General features: G+C 58.2%; 1 protein-coding gene across 1 annotated transcript in view; it reads right to left on the bottom strand.

The window, feature by feature from the left end:
* The window catches only part of ABCA13 (ATP binding cassette subfamily A member 13), a 153914-nt gene that overhangs the window by 66540 nt on the left and 68862 nt on the right, over positions 1-18512 (bottom strand). Inside the window, 7 exon segments of the mRNA XM_036247397.1 lie at positions 3882-3933; positions 3936-4099; positions 5379-5466; positions 5469-5546; positions 12006-12194; positions 14649-14780; positions 16073-16142. Coding sequence (XP_036103290.1) covers positions 3882-3933; positions 3936-4099; positions 5379-5466; positions 5469-5546; positions 12006-12194; positions 14649-14780; positions 16073-16142 — 773 coding nt within the window.

The following is an 18512-nucleotide window of genomic DNA, read 5'->3' as shown; positions in this document are numbered from 1 at the left end:
GGTCCACCCCGGTCCTACCTTCCCAGCCCCTCCCATGGCCGAGGCCCAGCCCCCCGCACGGACAGGGCTCCAAGTCACCCCGATTCTGCCCCACAGCTTCTCCCGGGGACACAGCCTTTCTCGACCTCTTTCCACCTCCATACGCCCCATTTCTTTGCTCCTCTGCAGTGGAACTCCTGGGGGGACGTGTCCCCAATTCCCCTTCCTTCCTCTGTGCCAACCTGTGTGCCCTGCATCCCCACACACCCCGAGGTCACTGACGCCTCAGCATTCTCGACCCAAAGGTCGTTTCCAGTCTTCATTCTAATTGACCCTCAACAGCATCCAATGTCCCTGACCCTCCTTTGTTTTTAATCCTCACTCGAGGACATGCTTAGAGAGAAGAACCCCGATGTGAGAGAGGAACCCCGATGTCAGAGAGGAACCCCGATGTCAGAGAGGAACATGGATGTCAGAGAGGAACCCCGATGTGAGAGAGGAACCCCGATGTGAGAGAGGAACAGGTATGTGAGAGAGGAGCACGGATGTGAGCGAGGAGCACGGATGTGAGAGGAGCACGGGTGTGAGCGAGGAGCACGGATGTGAGAGGAGCACGGGTGTGAGAGAGGAGCACGGATGTCAGAGAGGAACACGGATATCAGAGAGGAGCCCAGATGTGAGAGAGGAGCCCGGATGTGAGAGAGGAACACGGATGTGAGAGAGGAACATGGATGTGAGAGGAACACGGATGTGAGAGAGGAGCACGGATGTGAGAGGAACACGGATGTGAGAGAGGAGCACGGATGTGAGAGGAACACGGATGTGAGAGGAACACGGATGTGAGAGAGGAGCACGGATGTGAGAGGAACACGGATGTGAGAGAGGAGCACGGATGTGAGAGGAACACGGATGTGAGAGGAACACGGATGTGAGAGAGGAGCACGGATGTGAGAGGAACACGGATGTGAGAGGAACACGGATGTGAGAGAGGAGCCCGGATGTGAGAGGAATGAGAGAACGGATGTGAGAGGAACACGGATGTGAGAGAGGAGCACGGATGTGAGCGAGGAACACGGATGTGAGAGAGGAGCACGGATGTGAGAGGAGCACGGGTGTGAGAGAGGAGCACGGATGTGAGAGAGGAGCCCGGATGTGAGAGAGGAGCACGGATGTCAGAGAGGAACACGGATGTCAGAGAGGAACACGGATGTCAGAGAGACACCCATCAGTTCCCTTCCACGTGTGACTCAGCCGGGGATCAGACCCACCACCCACACACGCTGACCAGGAGTGGAGCTGGCACACTTCCCGTGATCCCCTTCCCAATCGACATATCCTCCTCCTTCCCTGCTGGTCTCTCCTTCTTGCTGCTGGCCAGTCCCTCCTCATCTCCACCCTCTTCACCTTGGAGTGACCAGGGCCCAATCCTCTGCTCTCTCCTGTCCACCTGCACACATGCCCGGGACCATCTCATCACCATCAGACAAACCAGCCTCCAACAAAGTCCCAGGGTGTCCGCCAGAACTCCAGACACTGATGTTTGCTGCGTAACAACATCCCATGGACTCGGGCCTGACCGAGGTCCTCTGCAGACATCTCTTCTCTGGGCCACTCACAGGAGAACAGGCCTGACACCCGACAGATGTCGCTGCAGAGACTCTCCCTGGAGCCCGTCTGCCTTCACTCTGCACAGTGAAGAAACCCAAGTGGTCTGGAGCCTGACACAAAGCATGTGGGCTCCTTGGTGTGTGTCCAGCTTTGCTCCCTCTGAGGGCCCGCCGGCCCCCGCGTGTCTCACGCGGATGCGGGTGTGCATACTGGCTTCGTTGCCAGGCAACCGGCCCCAACGGCCACGACAGAGGCCGCCCCCACTGGGGGGATGCCGAAGCCGCGGAGCTGTTGGAACTCGACTCACACCCGAGCCACAGACTCTGCCGCCGTCCGGAGCAGGTCAGTTCTGCCTCAAAGAGGTGGCCTGTGGCTCGGAAGACGCTCGGGCTGCAGCAGCTGTCCGGCCCCGAGCGGTGCGGCCATGTCTCCTCACGTCCCTACTCACTGAGGTGGCTTCACACGGCTCGGAGCACAGGTCTCCCCGGTAAATCCAGGTCTCCACGGCTATCAGCACGGTGGCAGTTAGCGGCCCCTCTGAAGATGTGGGGGGACAGAAGCCAGCCCCAGCCGAGAGCCCACCTGTGCAGGCGAGCAGAGGGTCCAGGGTGGGTGTGAAGCAGCAGGAAGGGCAGCGGGCAGCTCTGGAAGGGGGTGACAGGAAGTGCAGAGCAGGGGACAGAGACCGCCCCAATGCGGGGCCATGCGGCACAGCCCACTTCAGATGCTTCCCTTGGTTTCCAACACCACGAGCAAGGTGGGTGCCCCATCATCACTGTGGGCGGCAGTACCCGGCAGAATCCCACCACGGAGAACAGTGCTCTGACGTTTCCTGTGGCACCAGACACAGCGCCCACACCCCGCGCGCCCTCTGCGACACGCAGGTGCGACCTCCTCCGAAAGGCAAGGCTGGAGGAAGCACTCCCGAGACAGTGAGCAGGGACGTGGAGGCGACCCAGACCCCACGCCTCCCCGCTCGGGCGCCGATTCGCACTCAGCTCCCCCGCTCGGGCCTGGCTCTCTGCTCTGGGCATCCATGGAGAATGCCCAGCCCACTCGCTGCCCGGGGCCCAGCCCCACGTGTCGAGAGCAGCCCCGGCCGGGCGGGCATCCTCACGTCACCAGGACTCTGCGCCCCGGCCGGGCGGGCAGCCTCACGTCACCAGGACTCTGCACCCCGGCCGGGCGGGCAGCCTCACGTCACCAGGACTCTGCGCCCCGGCCGGGCGGGCATCCTCACGACACCAGGACTCTGCGCCCCGGCCTGGCGGGCATCCTCACGACACCAGGACTCTGCGCCCCGGCCTGGCGGGCATCCTCACGACACCAGGACTCTGCGCCCCGGCCGGGCGGGCATCCTCACGACCCAGGACTCTGCCCCCCGTGCCTGCGGGACAGCCTCACATCACCAGGACTCTGCGCCCCGGCCTGGCGGGCATCCTCACGACACCAGGACTCTGCGCCCCGGCCGGGCGGGCATCCTCACGACACCAGGACTCTGCGCCCCGGCCGGGCGGGCATCCTCACGACACCAGGACTCTGCGGCCCCGGCCGGGCGGGCAGCCTCACGTCACCAGGACTCTGCAGCCCCGGCCGGGCGGGCAGCCTCACGTCACCACGGCTCCTGTCCAACCCCCCGGCCCACCCATCCAAGCTCATCTCCCGGGAACACCACTGTCTTCTGCCCAGGGACCTCGGGCTCTCCCGCCCCCACTGGTCTGCGTCCCAGTGGAAACACACGGACACACACCTGTGCTTCTCCACACTGCCCCATCCTGGCTACCGCGGCCCTCTGTGCCTGGACGCCCCTGCTTGGACATCAGATGGTCAGCATGGCCTGTTCCTCCCACTGTGAACAGTGTCAGATCTGGCCTTCCTCACTCCCACCCCCAGTCTGTCCGTGGCTCTGCCCTCTCTCTGGTCACAAGACACCTGCCAGGGTCACACACCTGCCTGACCATGTCCAAGCTCCTCGGCTCCCCACACCCAGTTCCTCTGCCCCCTCCCCCCCACATTTTATTTCAGGGCTCCCACCTGAACCCATGTTCGAGACACAAACTTCCTCTGACAGCTGACACCACACCTGCCCACCTGTGCTCATCGGTCCCCACTCGAGGACAAGTCAAGTTCCAAGTCACTGAGAAACACTGCGGGTCCGGACGTGGAGGTGGTGTCAGAGTTCCCTGGTTAGGAACCATCAGCACATTCCCCTCTCAGAATAAAGACTGGAGACTGTACAGCGCGTCTCTCCAGCCCCTCGCGCAGGGCGGGTGGGCACAGGGGCCGAGACTCACTTACTGACTTGCTGCCGCCACTCCGCCCAGGTCCCCTGAGGCACCTTGACAAACAGAAGAGCAGCAGGTGCTCCTGGACAGTGAGGTCGTCAAACAGGACGTCCGGCTGAGGACACACCCCCAGCTCCCTTCTGACCTCGGATAAGTCTGTTCGCAGGTTCTTGCCGTTGACCAGGATGCTTCCCGATGTGGGAGGGTGCAGCCCGGTCACCAGGGATCTTCAGGGAAGAGGAGTCAGCAGGGGCTGCTCAGGGCATGCGGTGTGGCATGGTCAGTCATCCCACGAGGAGTACACGCCCTCCGCTGCCCTGCTCCGGGCACAGGCAGCAGAAGCTGGCGGGAGCTTAGTGGGGTGCAGGCTGTGTGCATAGTTATGCACCCCTGTGCCGCAGGGACCGCAGACCCCTGTGGCTGCCTGGGAGTTTGAGACTAAATCCAATGCACTGGAGGAGGTCAGGGTGCCAGAGAGCAGCAGGGTGGCCCCGAGCCCTCAGCGTCCCTGCAGGAGCAGGTGCGGCCTGCTTCCTGGTCACCCTGGGAGGTGGTCACGCCCAGGAGACCACCACCCATGCCCAGTGGGCTGCGGCTCTGGCCCAGACCCAGGAGAGAAGATCATCCATGTGTCCCTTTCAGTTTGTGCTCATGTGCGGTGTCTGAAGGCTCATGTAGGTTATTTTCCCAAATTTCTTAGAAAGGTGGAAACAAGTCATTTCATTGTTTTCAGGACACATACTCCGCGGCGTCACCGAACGGAAGACGTGACCACCCCAGCCGGCCTCAAGCAGCCCACTTCCAGGGACAGCTCGGGCCGCGCTGGGGCCGCCGGGTCTGAGCTTGTTTCTCTAGGGTCGGCGATTTGACTCTGATCACATGTAGAGCCTTTGGAGGCTAAACCAAAAATCAAGCCTTAAAAAAAACAGCCAACAGCCCTGGCCGGTGTGGCTCAGCGGTTAGAGCGTCGGCCTGTGGTCCAGAGGGACCCGGGTTCGGTTCCCGCTAAGGGCATGTACCTCGGTTGCAGTTTGTCCCCGGCCCTGGTTGGTCGTGCGGGTGGCAGCCACTCGATGTGTCCCTTTCACATCGATGTTTCTCTCTCTCTCTCTCTCTCTCCCTCCCACTCTATCTGAACAAAAAATGGAAAAATGTCCTCGGGTGAGGATAAAAAAAAACAGCCAACCACACAAAATCAGGACATGAAAAATTCTACTCGGCGGTTCACAAAGCTGTTGGCAGACTCGGTCCTGGACCGCGTCCTCCTACAGAAATGGAGGGACTGGACGTAGGAGGGAAGGTCACAGGGCTTTCCAGGGTGAAGGTGAGAGCCGGCGAGTCGTCTGTGGGCCAGAGGGGGAATCAGAGGTGTGACCCCCTGGCGGCTGCTCCGGGCCTTCAGAGGATGTGGGGCACAGTGGGGGCTGCGCTCCCCCCGAGAAAGGGAGAAAGGGAGAAAGGGAGACCCGGCCTGTCCCACAGGGGTGTAGCGGCAGGGGGACGCACATGAGGGTGGTCTTCCCTGCGCCGTTGGCCCCCAGCAGGGCGGTGATCTGGTTTCAGTGGAAGCTGAGCGTCAGGTCTCGAAAGGCCACCTGTGGGGTGGGTACTCCTTGGTCATGGACACCAGGGTGACTCCTTCCCGCTGCCCCTTCCCGAGGGGTGGGGACGACCCTGGAGGAGGAGGAAGATGCACCCCGAGAGGAGGCAAACCCCCCACAGCGCGATGGCCCGGTGGCAGCCTGGGACCTGAATTCTGTCCCTGAAACTTATGAAACATGCGAAAATCTCTCTTCACCAAAATCAAGAGGCAGATTATAGGACAGCAAAAATTAAGTGAAATCTCTGGTCCCAAAGCTTTGTACCCTCATGCTGTCCGTGTTGTAAGAAAATAAACACGGACACGTATGCACACACACACACACATGCGTGTGCCCATCTGCAGAGGCAGCAGCAAGCAGGTGAGTTCCACGCCCACCATCCTCGAGGAGCGGTCTCCCGAGGCCATGTGAGCCCACAGTGCTGTCTGTGGTCCAGTTTCTAAAAGAATCACATTTTCCTGTGTAACGAGAAAAAACATTCCTTTGCAAGACTGGTGTGCAGAATAAACCCCCTGACAAGAGCCTGTGTGTGGGGTCCATCTGGATTGTCCTCTTGTCCACGAGGGGCCCAGGAAGGGCCGTGACTGCAGCGCAGAGGGAACGTGCTCTCTCCCAGGGTCGCCCTGAGTGTGCATGCGGGAGACCAGAACCTGGGTGCTGGTGCCTGCTGGCTGTCCATGGGGGCTTCTGTTGTTTACACAAATCCATGGGAACGCCAAGCTTCCTCTCTCTCATGGTTGACCAGACAGAAATCCTGAGGTGTCCCACAGCAGACAACAGCGGCCGAGGTGGGGCACAGACAGAGAGTCGGTCAGTCAGTAGCCGTGGCCGAACCACGGACGTCAGCCCACATCCTGACCATGTGTGAGACCTGAACCGATGCCCAGGCGCTATCCCCACGGTTCCCCAGGGAGTAACTGACCAGCAGGCTGCACCTCCTGCCCACACACATCCTGCCCCCAACCTAGGCCAATGCAGTTCTTCCCAACAACGTACACCTTCCGTTCCCAAACCCACTGCAGGACAGCCCGCCAGCCCCAGGGCGGGACAGTCTCCATCTCGCCTGCTCTGGTGGTTCAGGCTGGTGCCCTGGGACCCGGCCTTTTTCTGGCCGGCATGTGGCTCAAAAAACGACTGCTGGCCTCAGGGGTTCTGTGTGCAAGAAAGTACACGCACATGCGCACACGCCTTCACGGGCTGTGAACCACGCGAGGTCACCGTGCGGGCCTGGGCCTGGCCCGCACGGTGACCTCACCCGGGCCCTCCTTCTGGCCACGTGGCCCCGTCCCTGTCCCCATGTTTCCAAGCCCAAGGTGGCTTGCACATGGGCAGGAGCAGGGCTCACGTGGTTACAGAGGCTCAACCCAGAAGGGAAAGCAGACCAACCAGAGGAGAAGCACACGGAGCTGCTGCTCTGTACAGACCTGTACAGTTCACAGTCCTCCTGGAGGGGGAGGGAGAACAAACTGGAACCCCCAGCGCTCGGCCTCTGGGCCGCCAAGCCACACACTTTTCCAGTACACCACCCTCAAGGGACAATACCAGGTCTTCCTGAGACCAAAAGTTCCTGAAACACAAGATGCAGGTCAAGTCAGTTTAGCTATTTTCTCTCCAGAATGAGATTCTGTGATAGGACGTCTGAGCTAGCTGATACAAAGAGTTATTCCACGTCGACACACTCCACACACATCCCATGTACGAACCAGGACAACTGGGGTCCCAGCGCCCTCCTCGGCCTGCCCAGGGCCATGGCGGGGCCCCTCCTGCCACTTCCCCCAGGGGCCTCCTGAGCAGGTGTCCAACAAGCCGGTGGGGACGTATCCGAGATAAAAGCAGCTTTGAACAGGCTGCCGCTTGCCCAGAGCACAGCCTCGCCCGCCACAGCCTTCATTTCTTCACTGCCGCTGCCTTTGTCAACCTGGGATGTTCGCGCAGACTCGGGTTAGAAGCACGAAGGAGTTAGTCAATTACAACTTCGACAAAGAGTAATTCATGCCAACGTTTCCACGGGAAGCATATCAACGTTCCTTAATCGTAGTCTCCATATTCACGTCAGTCCACTTGACAGCCACGTCCCCCCGAGTGTGCAGACGAAGGCGCACTTGTCATCCACACGATTTCCCTTAACATCCACTGTGGCTGACGTCTGAAGTGACTGGAGAGACCGAGGCCCACGTGACGTCACTTAGCGCCCTGACCACCAGGCAAAGGGGAGACGCGACCCCTCACACACTCTAATCACATGATCCAAAACGACCACCAAGGAAAACAGGAGGCCAGTCACCTTGAAGTGAAGGGGGGCGCTGAGCAGGCACCCAGTAAAGGGTTCACCCTGTCATGAGTCAAAACGTGTCCCCCAAATTTATATGTTGAAGTCCCAGCGCGACTACATTTAGAGGAAGAGCCTTTCAAGAGATGATTAAGGTCCCACGACGTCTCCAGGCTGGGCACTAATCCCAGGACAGCGCCCTTGCGAGAAGACACGAGGACACAGACACAGAGGAAGGCCCCTGCGGCCGCGGGGAGAGGGGGCCGCACACACCCAGAGCCTCAACATCCGCTCTTCGGCCACGCAGTCTGAGTGCTTCGCTGTGGCGGCCCGAGCAGACTGGGCAGGCGCATGTTTTCCAGGAACCTAGCAAAGGAAGGCTGGTCCCTGAGCAGGAAGAGGGGAGCGGCACAGGGAAGGTGCTGTCACATCACAGCCAGCTCAGCACTCCCTCCCTTCCAGCTCCGCCAGGTCTTCACGTGTATTAACTCACACAGCCCCGACCCCAGTGAAGGGTGCTGCTGCCACCTCTGCACCCCAGCGGGAAAGGGGCTCCTCGGGGACCCATGGCGGGTGAGTCACACAACTGCTGGCCAGCCGGCCGCCCACAGCCCCTGCCTGTCGGACACGAGCATGCGGCAGTGGGACACTTTCTGTTGTCCTCTCAAACAGGGTACACCTGACTCCAACAAGCCAGGAGACTCCCCTCATCTCGCACCCTGAACCACGCATGAACAATGAGTGTGTGGGACTGGAGGAAGACTACTCGGCAAAGGCTGGCCCTGTCCCTCTTGTTCATCAAGCAGTTTTCTCGCAGGGGCTGGGCCCAGGTGACCATGGGTTCGAACACCTTCGGGGCCATAGGTTTTGAATTAGCGGAGGTGAAGGGGCAGCTCAGAGGGCGGGGCAGGAATCACAAGGGCCAGGCCCCTGCAGTGAGGCCTGGGTGAGGCTCAGGGCTGAGTCCTGGGAAGGAGAAGACAGACAGGCGAGGCCTTTCAGACTTAGAAAAAAGAAACTAGAAATAAATGGGATATTAAAGCTGATTTTCTAATGAGACCACCCCAGCTCTACCCCGCCTGGACTTTTAAAATCCCCCTAATTGCTCTGTTCACGTAAACGAATGGGAGCTGCCAGACCCAAGCTGGCGGGAGGCCTGGGCTCCCAGCTCTGCTTGGCCGTGTGCTCCTGCTCATCCACTCACACCTGTTGCAGGTGCACCCAGCCAGCTCACACACCTGCCCCGCTACCAAATATAACTGGGGCACTAATACCTGAGCGCCCTCCCTTCCTATGGAGCTTCCCCATTGAGGGCAGCTGCCTGCTGGCCTCACAGGCCAGGAAATGAACGCCCATGTCTTCTCAAACTGGCAGTGACGGGAAGAGAGGCCGTGGCATCAGACAAACCAGGCCGAACGCCAAGTGAACCTCAAACTCAGGAAGAAGTTATGAAACAAAAGCTTGAGAGGCCCGGTGTCTGCCTGGGCTCCACAGTGCTGCACGAAGATGCTCTGGACTGAGTCCTGCAGGCCAGGAAGGGGCGGGGGGGGCGGTCCTTGATCGTGTGTTCAGGGATAGACCCTGGTCTTCCTTCCCAACTAGACAGAAGCTAAAAGTGGCCGCACGAGCAGAGAGAAATGTAAAACCCACCAGCTGAATTCTGAAAGCAAAAGGTAGGGTGGGCACTTGGGATTCAAAGGTGCCTTTGACACCCATTGCGAGGCACAGAATCTGATCTGGCCGTGGATCCTGACTCACTGTGGGTTCCGGGCTCTTCGAAGCACCAGATGGGAGTGTGGAGACCTTCTGGACAAGGCACACCCAATGGGCTGCAGAGGCAGATGTCAGCCAGCAGGTCTGGGTCCCCATTTGGATGTGGCTGGGTGAGAGCTGGCCTGACTTAACTGTCACCACTCACAAGCAGACACTCGGTAGAAATTCACCTGGAGACCCTGGGACTGCAGGGGTGTGTGCATGCGGATGGCGGGGTGACATGCGAACCCTCCCCTAAAGGGAAGGCACAGAATGGGGCTGAAGACCAGGAGGGCAGTGAAGAAGGGACTGGATCCACAGTGGCAAGTTCCCAGCACACGCACTGGCCAAGGGCTTTCCAAAACCGCCGGGTTTGGCACATAGGCGCCCCAGTCACCCCAACCCCCAGCTGACTTCATTTCACTTTTAGAAAAGTAAGATCAAACGCTCCTCTGAAAACCACCAGCTTGGCTGATGCTCCACCAACTCCCAGAGAAACGGAACAGAACAGCAGGGACACGTGGGAAGAGATGTACTGGGAGGGACCGGCGCACAGCTTGGATTCTGAGAAGCCCTTAACTGCTGCCTGGAAGCTGGAAGCCCAGGAAAGCCAGTGGTTTGTTCCAGAACAAACCCACAGCCAGAGAACCAGGTGGCTGCCGGCCCCTGAGGCCCAAGAGCCCGAAGCCCCGATGTCCAAGGGCCGGAGAAGAGGGACGCCCAGCTCAAGCCCACAAACTCACCCTTCTCCCTCACTCTGGTCCAGTCCCGATATCCAGTCCCGATATCCAGTCCCCATATCCAGTCCCATATCCAGTCCCCATATCCAGTCCCCATATCCAGTCCCCATATCCAGTCCCCATATCCAGTCCCCATATCCAGTCCCATATCCAGTCCCCATATCCAGTCCCCATATCCAGTCCCCATATCCAGTCCCATATCCAGTCCCCATATCCAGTCCCCATATCCAGTCCCAGATCCAGTCCCCATATCCCTCCCCATATCATTCCCATATCCAGTCCCCATATCCAGTCCCCATATCCAGTCCCATATCCAGTCCCCATATCCAGTCCCATATCCAGTCCCATATCCAGTCCCCATATCCAGTCCCATATCCAGTCCCATATCCAGTCCCCATATCCAGTCCCCATATCCAGTCCCATATCCAGTCCCCATATCCAGTCCCCATATCCAGTCCCATATCCAGTCCCCATATCCAGTCCCCATATCCAGTCCCCATATCCAGTCCCATATCCAGTCCCCATATCCAGTCCCATATCCAGTCCCCATATCCAGTCCCCTATCCAGTCCCCTATCCAGTCCCCTATCCAGTCCCCTATCCAGTCCCCATATCCATCGCCCTACCAGAGTCCGCCCCATATCCGTCCCAGATCCTTCCCATATCCCAGTCACCCATATCCAGTCCAGATCCAGTCCCCATCTCCAGTCCATATACCATCCTCATCCAGTCCCCATATCCGCCCCATAGCCACAGGCCCCATATCCATCCCATATCCAGGCCCATAGCCAGGGTCCCCATATCCGCAGGCCCATATCCAAGTCCCATATCAGTCCATATCCAGTCACCATCCAGTACCATATCCAGTAACACCATATCCAGTCCCCATATCCGTCCCATATCCCGTCCCTATCCAGTCATGCCAGTCCCATAGCCCAGTCCCCAGAGCCAGTTCCCCATAGCCATCCCATATCCAGTCCCCATATCCAGTCCCCATATCCAGTCCCCATATCCAGTCCCCATATCCAGTCCCATATCCAGTCCCATATCCAGTCCCCATATCCAGTCCCCATATCCAGTCCCCATATCCAGTCCCATATCCAGTCCCCATATCCAGTCCCCATATCCAGTCCCATATCCAGTCCCCATATCCAGTCCCCATATCCAGTCCCCATATCCAGTCCCATATCCAGTCCCGATAACCCCGCACACAGCATGATGCCGCCCACGCGGGGGAGGGGCACTTTCTTTACTCCGTCGTCTCTTCCAGAAAACACCGCCGCTGACACGCCCAGAGATAACGCGGAGGTGGTGGCGTCCCCGCCCGGTCAGGCGGGCACAGAGGGCACCATCCCACTGGCACCGCGCGGAAGTGATCGCGAGGGCACGTCCTCTGTGGCAGGTTCTTCCGGGCCTGGTCGCCTTCGGGTCCGTCCACGTCAGCGGTCAGACCTCCTCCCTTTCCAGGGTTGCTCTGCTGCATGTACACACTTTCCGTCGGCTCGTGCTCCGCGGGCCCCTGGGCTGCCCCCTCGTTTCGCGGTGCGCCACGCTGCCGTGAAGGGGCGGACAGGCGTCTCTCCGAGTCCCTGCTTCCGGGTCTCTGCGCCCAAGAGGCCACTTCCCTGACGGTCCAGCCTCGCGAGCTCACTCCCTCGGTCGGTTCCCTCTCTCCAGCCTCCTCTCGGGTCTGTGACGTGCTGGCCGCCCCACCCCACCCCTCACCAGGCGTCCCCTCCCTGGAGCAGGGCGTTCTGCAGAGCTGGCCGCACAGGGGCCGGTGTCCCCTCCCTGGAGCAGGGCGTTCTGCAGAGCTGGCCGCACAGGGCAGGTGTCCCCTCCCTGGAGCAGGGCGTTCTGCAGAGCTGGCCGCACAGGGCAGGTGTCCCCTCCCTGGAGCAGGGCGTTCTGCAGAGCTGGCCGCTCACGGGCCGGCGACGAATCGCTGGTGCCCAGAGCTCCTGCACCAGGAGCAGAGCCGGAGGCGGGCAGCCTGAGAGACGGGGAAGGGACTCCGACCACACACAAGAAGGAAGAGGGAGCCCTGGCCAGTGTGGCTCAGCGGATTGAGTGTCGTCCCATGGACTGAAAGGTTGTTGGTTCGATTCCCAGTGAGGGCACGTGCCTGGGTTGCAGGCTTGACCCCCAGGAGGGGGTGTGCAGGAGGCAGCTGATAGATGTTTGGCTCTCACATAAGTGTATCTCTCCTCCTCTCTCCCTCTCTCTCTCCAAAAATCAATAAAACACATTTAAAAGAAAAAAAGAGGGAAGAGGAACAGAACACATGCAGCCGTCATGCACCACCGCTGGTGTCCACTGCCTGGCAGCCTGCTGGGCATGGGGCAGAGGGCAGCACCAGCTCAGACCCCCACGGGCCCGTCCCTCACCTGTCATCCACCTCCCTCGGGGCACGGCGCCACCTTTATGAAGACACGGCCTCCACAGGCCGTTCCTCAGCCCCTCCCAGGAAGGGCAGAGCCCAGAGCTCACGCATCTTGTCTTGAGGAGGGACAGTACTTCTCACCCCTGAAATCACCCCATTACCTTCCTCCACCGGGAACAGCACTTGTCACCCCCAAAACCACCCCATCACCTTCCTCCACGGGGACAGCACTTGTCACCCCCAAAACCACCCCATCACCTTCCTCCACGGGGACAGCACTTGTCACCCCCAAAACCACCCCATCACCTTCCTCCACCGGGGAAAAGCACTTGTCACCCCCAAAACTACCCCATCACTTTCCTCTACTGGGGAAAAGCACTTCTCATCCCCAAAACTACCCGATCACCTTCCTCCACGGGGACAGCCCTTGTCACCCCCAAACCCCCATCACCATCCTCCACGGGGACAGCACTTGTCACCCCCAAAACTACCCCATCACCATCCTCCACGGGGAAAAGCACTTCTAATCCCCAAAACTACCCCATCACCATCCTCCACCAGGGAAAAGCACTTCTCATCCCCAAAACTACCCCACACCATCCTCCACGGGGAAAAGCACTTCTCATCCCCAAAACTACCCCATCACCTTCCTCTACTGGGGAAAAGCACTTCTCATCCCCAAAACTACCCGATCACCTTCCTCCAGCCAGTACCGGGCTGGCTTGAGCCCAAAGCATGCCTCCCACCCTGCTGTGTAGCTGTGTGCACCACCCCTCACACCCCCACCACTTGCACCCCACCCCTCACGTTTGCTTTCTTCAACGTCCATTAAATTATTTAGCATTTTGAAAAAATGAAAATATAAAATATATGGTCAATTCTTGTAGTTCAATTAAGTTACAGAAGTGCATGTTTCAAGCAGAAACATTAAAAACAGAAAAAAAGATGTCACACAAATCCACATATAAAACTGCTGGGTGTATAAACCAAATTATGTGTTTTAAGTTTTTTTAACTAAATATTGAGATATGTCATTTTAAAATTGATTTGAGAATCTTACCATGTTCTTTAAATAGTTTTTATAAGATTGTAAATTGTCCTATAGTTTTATTTGTTGGTATATTTTGAAATATTGATTTAAATCCTTATAAAGGAAACTCAATTTTTATTATTTGTGTCTTTGGTATTTAGAAAGGCCTTACCTATCTTTAAAAATAGTACTTTTCCTGCCCTGGCCAGTGTGGCTCAGGGGTTACAGCGTCAGCCCGCACACCAAAGGGTGTGGGTTCAGTTCCCAGTCGAGGGCATGTACCTGGGTGGTGAGTTCGATCCCCGGCACGTTCAGGAGGCAACCGATCAAGGTGTCTCTCTCACATCGATGTTTCTCTCTCTCTCTCCCTCCTCCCTCTCTCCCCTCCACTCTCTAAAAACCAATGGAAAGAAATATCCTCAGGTAAGGAGTCAAAAAACATCATGCTTTCCTTATTCAGTCGCTATTTTCTATGATACTCCTTTCTGATAAGTCTGTGAGGCTAATTTTTCTCCCTGATAGATTGATTGAAAGATGTCCCCTTTCTTGTCGGTGGAGATGAAAGCTGGGCACAGACAAAATCATTGGTTACACGGGGGCTGGTCCCCAGCTCTGCCCTGTCGGGTTGCAGGGGCTTTATACCATCATCTGCCACCGGTCCCTGTCACCGCTTTCGATAGCTTCTGAACATTATCATTAATCTATATGTCTAGCTACTTCTGGAAACATCTCAACAATTATAAACAAATTCCTTTCTTAGTATTTTTATTTACATGATTTGTGTTCCATTATGTCACGTTAACCTGTGTCATATTAAGTGTTACATAGTTTGAAGTTGCATGAACATGTAGGTCGACTGGAGAAAACCGGCCCTGGTTCCGATAAGCACCCACCTCCTCCCTGTCTGGCGGCCCCTCCCCAGGCGCACGGGTCACACAGCATCACTGCGGTTCCCACCCCGTCTCAGTTACGTCGCCAACGGACAACGGTCAGGGTTCTTACCAGGAGTCAGGTTGCTCAGGTACCAGCCACATAAAAAATAAAGGCCCGAATCTAGCAGGATCATGCAGCAGACCCAGCCGAACATCATGCCCACCTGCTCGGGAGCCTGGTCCAGGTTGCCCCACTGGAGGCCTGGAGGGAGAAGGGCGGGGTCAGAGCCAGTGGGGAGGGGGGAGGTGCTAGTCCCGGCACCCAAGGAGGGTCAGGCCGTGGGTCCCAGGTCCTCAAGAGCTTAGCTTGTCCATCCCCCACTTAGTTCAATGGTCGGGCGGAGTGACCACCAACACCACCTGAATATCGAACATTTAAATTTTTGATGGTTGCTTTGTTTACTTAATTAGAAAAAATAAACATGTTATTAAAACAAAACAAAGGATAAACAGGTCTCCTTGAGAATCCAAACCCTAAATTATCTTATTCTCCCTGTTCTTAGAAAATATATAAACAGGACATACAAGATCTGGGATGAGATAGAATCATTATTTCTTACAGTATGTTTGCAATTTATTGCTGGGTTCAAGTATGACCTAAATAAAACACCCCTCTTCCTCAATTTCCCTACGGTGTAGCCTAGAACTTGAAAAATACATGTTCTCATGTGCCCTTGTTGGAATTTAGTCCAAACTATTCAAAGGATGGAACAGTGACCTTTCTCTCCTGCACCCGGCGTCTCCTCCGGAGCAGCTCCAGGCGCGGAGGGGCGCGCGAGGGGCTCTCCTGTCCCGCACAGCCCACGCCCACAGGGACGGCAAACGGCTCAGCGTGCGGAGGGGTGACGTGCGCTGAAGGAAGGGGTGACGGGTGTAGAAGCAAAGGGGTGATGTGCCCAGAAGGATGTGCACAGAAGCGAAGGGGTGACTGGCAGAGAAGGAAGGGGTGACCAGCACAGGAGGAGGGGTGCCGGGCGCAGGAGGAGGGGTGTCGTGCACAGAAGGACGAGGTGCCGTGCGCAGGAGGGAAGGCTGGACTCGTGCCCTGTTTTGCACGGTTGGATCTCTTCCTGGACCGTGGCCTTCGGGACCGGGCGGCGTGAACACGACAGCCGGCAGAGGATGCCTGGACACTGGCATGTGGAGGACTCGGAAGAGGACTAGGGTAGTGGGCAGAGATGCAGGGAGACAAACCCCAGCTGGACACCGTCCTAAGAGATGGCGCGTGTGCACACCCCTCTCGGAGGAACCCCGAAGCTACGTTAACCGTGTGGAGGCGCCAAGAGGAAGACCTGAGCACGGGCTGGCAGGCTGGCCGGACCGGGGCACCGCGTTATCCCTGACCGTTCCTAACACCAAGCAGCAGGACGAGGGGGGTGCTGCATCAGCCAGTGGACACCAGATCTCCTTCCTGTCTCACTTGCAACATGATAGCTGTTAACTCCCGAATGCCTTAATCACCGAGAGCTGCTTTTTAACGATGCATCTCCTCACCTGCCTCTTGCCCTTCCAGGAATGTAATGAAAAACACTCCTTGTCCGAAGGCGGTCGTGGAGAGGAGGCACTGTGCGGGTCGACGGGGAGAGAGGGGAACAGCCCGTTAGTGCCTGCGGGGCCAGGACATCCCCAGCAGGGCGCTCAGCTGGAGACGCCACACGGGGTCCCCTCGGAGACCACCAAGCACGGGCCGGCGGCGGCATCCGTGTCTGCGCCTGGACACTCGGCCCAATGTCAGCCGCTGGGAGACACGGGGACAAGCTCGTTTTAAACGTGAAAAGGGGTTATTTCCCTTTGTTGGGGTGCCTGAACTGTAACAGCCCCAGCTGTGCAGACACGGGACACGCAGCAGCGGGGAGCGGGCAGGGCCTCCACTGTTCGTGCTGCGGACCGAGTGCAGGCCGAGGATGGTGTGTGCCACTCCACGCCCTGTCCTGCTCCCGAGAGGTCCTGCATCAGAAAAAGGCCACTGAAAAGCACTTTGCATTCTGTATAATGCACCAGAGGTAGGTTTTTGCTTTGCTAGATGTCATCTGAACACGCAAAAGGAAAGTGAACTGTGTACACGGAGCCCTCTGCTATGAGGGCTGAAGTGTTTGAAACCCACGCCAGGTTGTCCCTGGCCCTTTTCCACCCCTAGGAGGATACGGGCCAAAATGGTCCAGGCTGCCTCAGTTACTCTGCAAGCTCCTAATCAACACAAACCCAAAACTGTGGGTCATGAAATTCACAGGTGTGACGTCAGCAAATTGGGCTGATGAGCACCCATCGGGGACATGCTGTGTGCACGGCCAGTGGGATTGTGAGGCCCTGCAGGGCTGCCTGATGTTGGACAAACACCATCCGGCTCTCACAGAAAGTCTACCCTACGCTCGAGCAGGCAGAGGAGACCCTCCCCCACACGGAGGGCAGAGGAGACCCTCCCCCCACGGAGGGCAGAGGAGACCCTCCCCCACACGGAGGACAGAGGAGACCCTCCCCCACACGGAGGGCAGAGGAGACCCTCCCCCACACGGAGGGCAGAGGAGACCCTCCCCCCACGGAGGGCAGAGGAGACCCTCCCCCCACGGAGGACAGAGGAGACCCTCCCCCACACGGAGGGCAGAGGAGACCCTCCCCCACCCGGAGGACAGCAGCAGCCTGAGGAAGACACCTGAGCACGAGGCCAATGCAGCTCTGGCCCCGGCTGTGTGAACTGACCTCTTCATAACGGTGTGTGCCCCTCCCCGTGGAAATGACCATCTCAATAACGGTGTGTGCACCCTCCCCGTGGAACTGACCATCTTCATAATGGTGTGTGCCCCTCCCCGTGGAACTGACCATCTCAATAACGGTGTGTGCACCCTCCCCGTGGAAAATGAACCATTCTCAGTGGAGGTGTGTGCCCCTCACGACGTGGAATACCATCTCAATGGAGGTGGTGTGCCCCTCCCCGTGGAAATGACCAGCGCTCATGGAGGTGTGTGCCCCTCGCCCGTGGAAATACCATCTCAACAGAGGTGGTGCCCCCTCCCCCGTGGGAAAGACCACTCAAAGGAGGTGTGTCCCCTCCCCTGGGAAATGACGCACTCAAAGGAGGTGTGGCCCCTCCCCATGGAAATGACCATCTCAGTGAAAAAGTGTGTGTGCCCCGCCCCGTGGAAACGACCATCTCATTGGAGTGTGGGCCCCTCCCCCGTGAAATGAACATCTCAGTGGAGGTAGGTGCCCCTCCCCGTTGAATGACCATCTCACAGAGTGGGGGCCCCTCCCCGTGGAAATGACCATCTCAACAGAGGTGTGTGCCCCTCCCCGTGGAAATGACCATCTCAACAGAGGTGTGTGCCCCTCCCCGTGGAAATGACCATCTCAGTGGAGGTGTGTGCCCCTCCCCGTGGAAATGACCATCTCAGTGGAGCTGTGTGCCCCTCCCCGTGGAAATGACCATCTCAGTGGAGGTGTGTGCCCCTCCCCGTGGAAATGACCATCTCAGTGGAGGTGTGTGCCCCTCCCCGTGGAAATGACCATCTCAGTGGAGGTATGTGCCCCTCCCCGTGGAAATGACCATCTCAACAGAGGTGTGTGCCCCTCCCCGTGGAAATGACCATCTCAGTGGAGGTGTGTGCCCCTCCCCGTGGAAATGACCATCTCAGTGGAGGTGTGTGCCCCTCCCCGTGGAAATGACCATCTCAGTGGAGCTGTGTGCCCCTCCCCGTGGAAATGACCATCTCAGTGGAGGTGTGTGCCCCTCCCCGTGGAAATGACCATCTCAGTGGAGGTGTGTGCCCCTCCCCGTGGAAATGACCATCTCAGTGGAGGTATGTGCCCCTCCCCGTGGAAATGACCATCTCAGTGGAGGTATGTGCACCCTCCCCGTGGAAATGACCATCTCAGTGGAGGTGTGTGCACCCTCCCCATGGACCGAGCGCCCACTGTGTCCGCACTGGGCTTGCCAGGC

This window comes from Molossus molossus, unplaced genomic scaffold (assembly GCF_014108415.1).
Source record: "Molossus molossus isolate mMolMol1 unplaced genomic scaffold, mMolMol1.p scaffold_m16_p_7, whole genome shotgun sequence".
Taxonomy (NCBI): Eukaryota; Metazoa; Chordata; class Mammalia; order Chiroptera; family Molossidae; genus Molossus; species Molossus molossus.
This window is presented reverse-complemented; position numbering and strand designations above follow the sequence as displayed.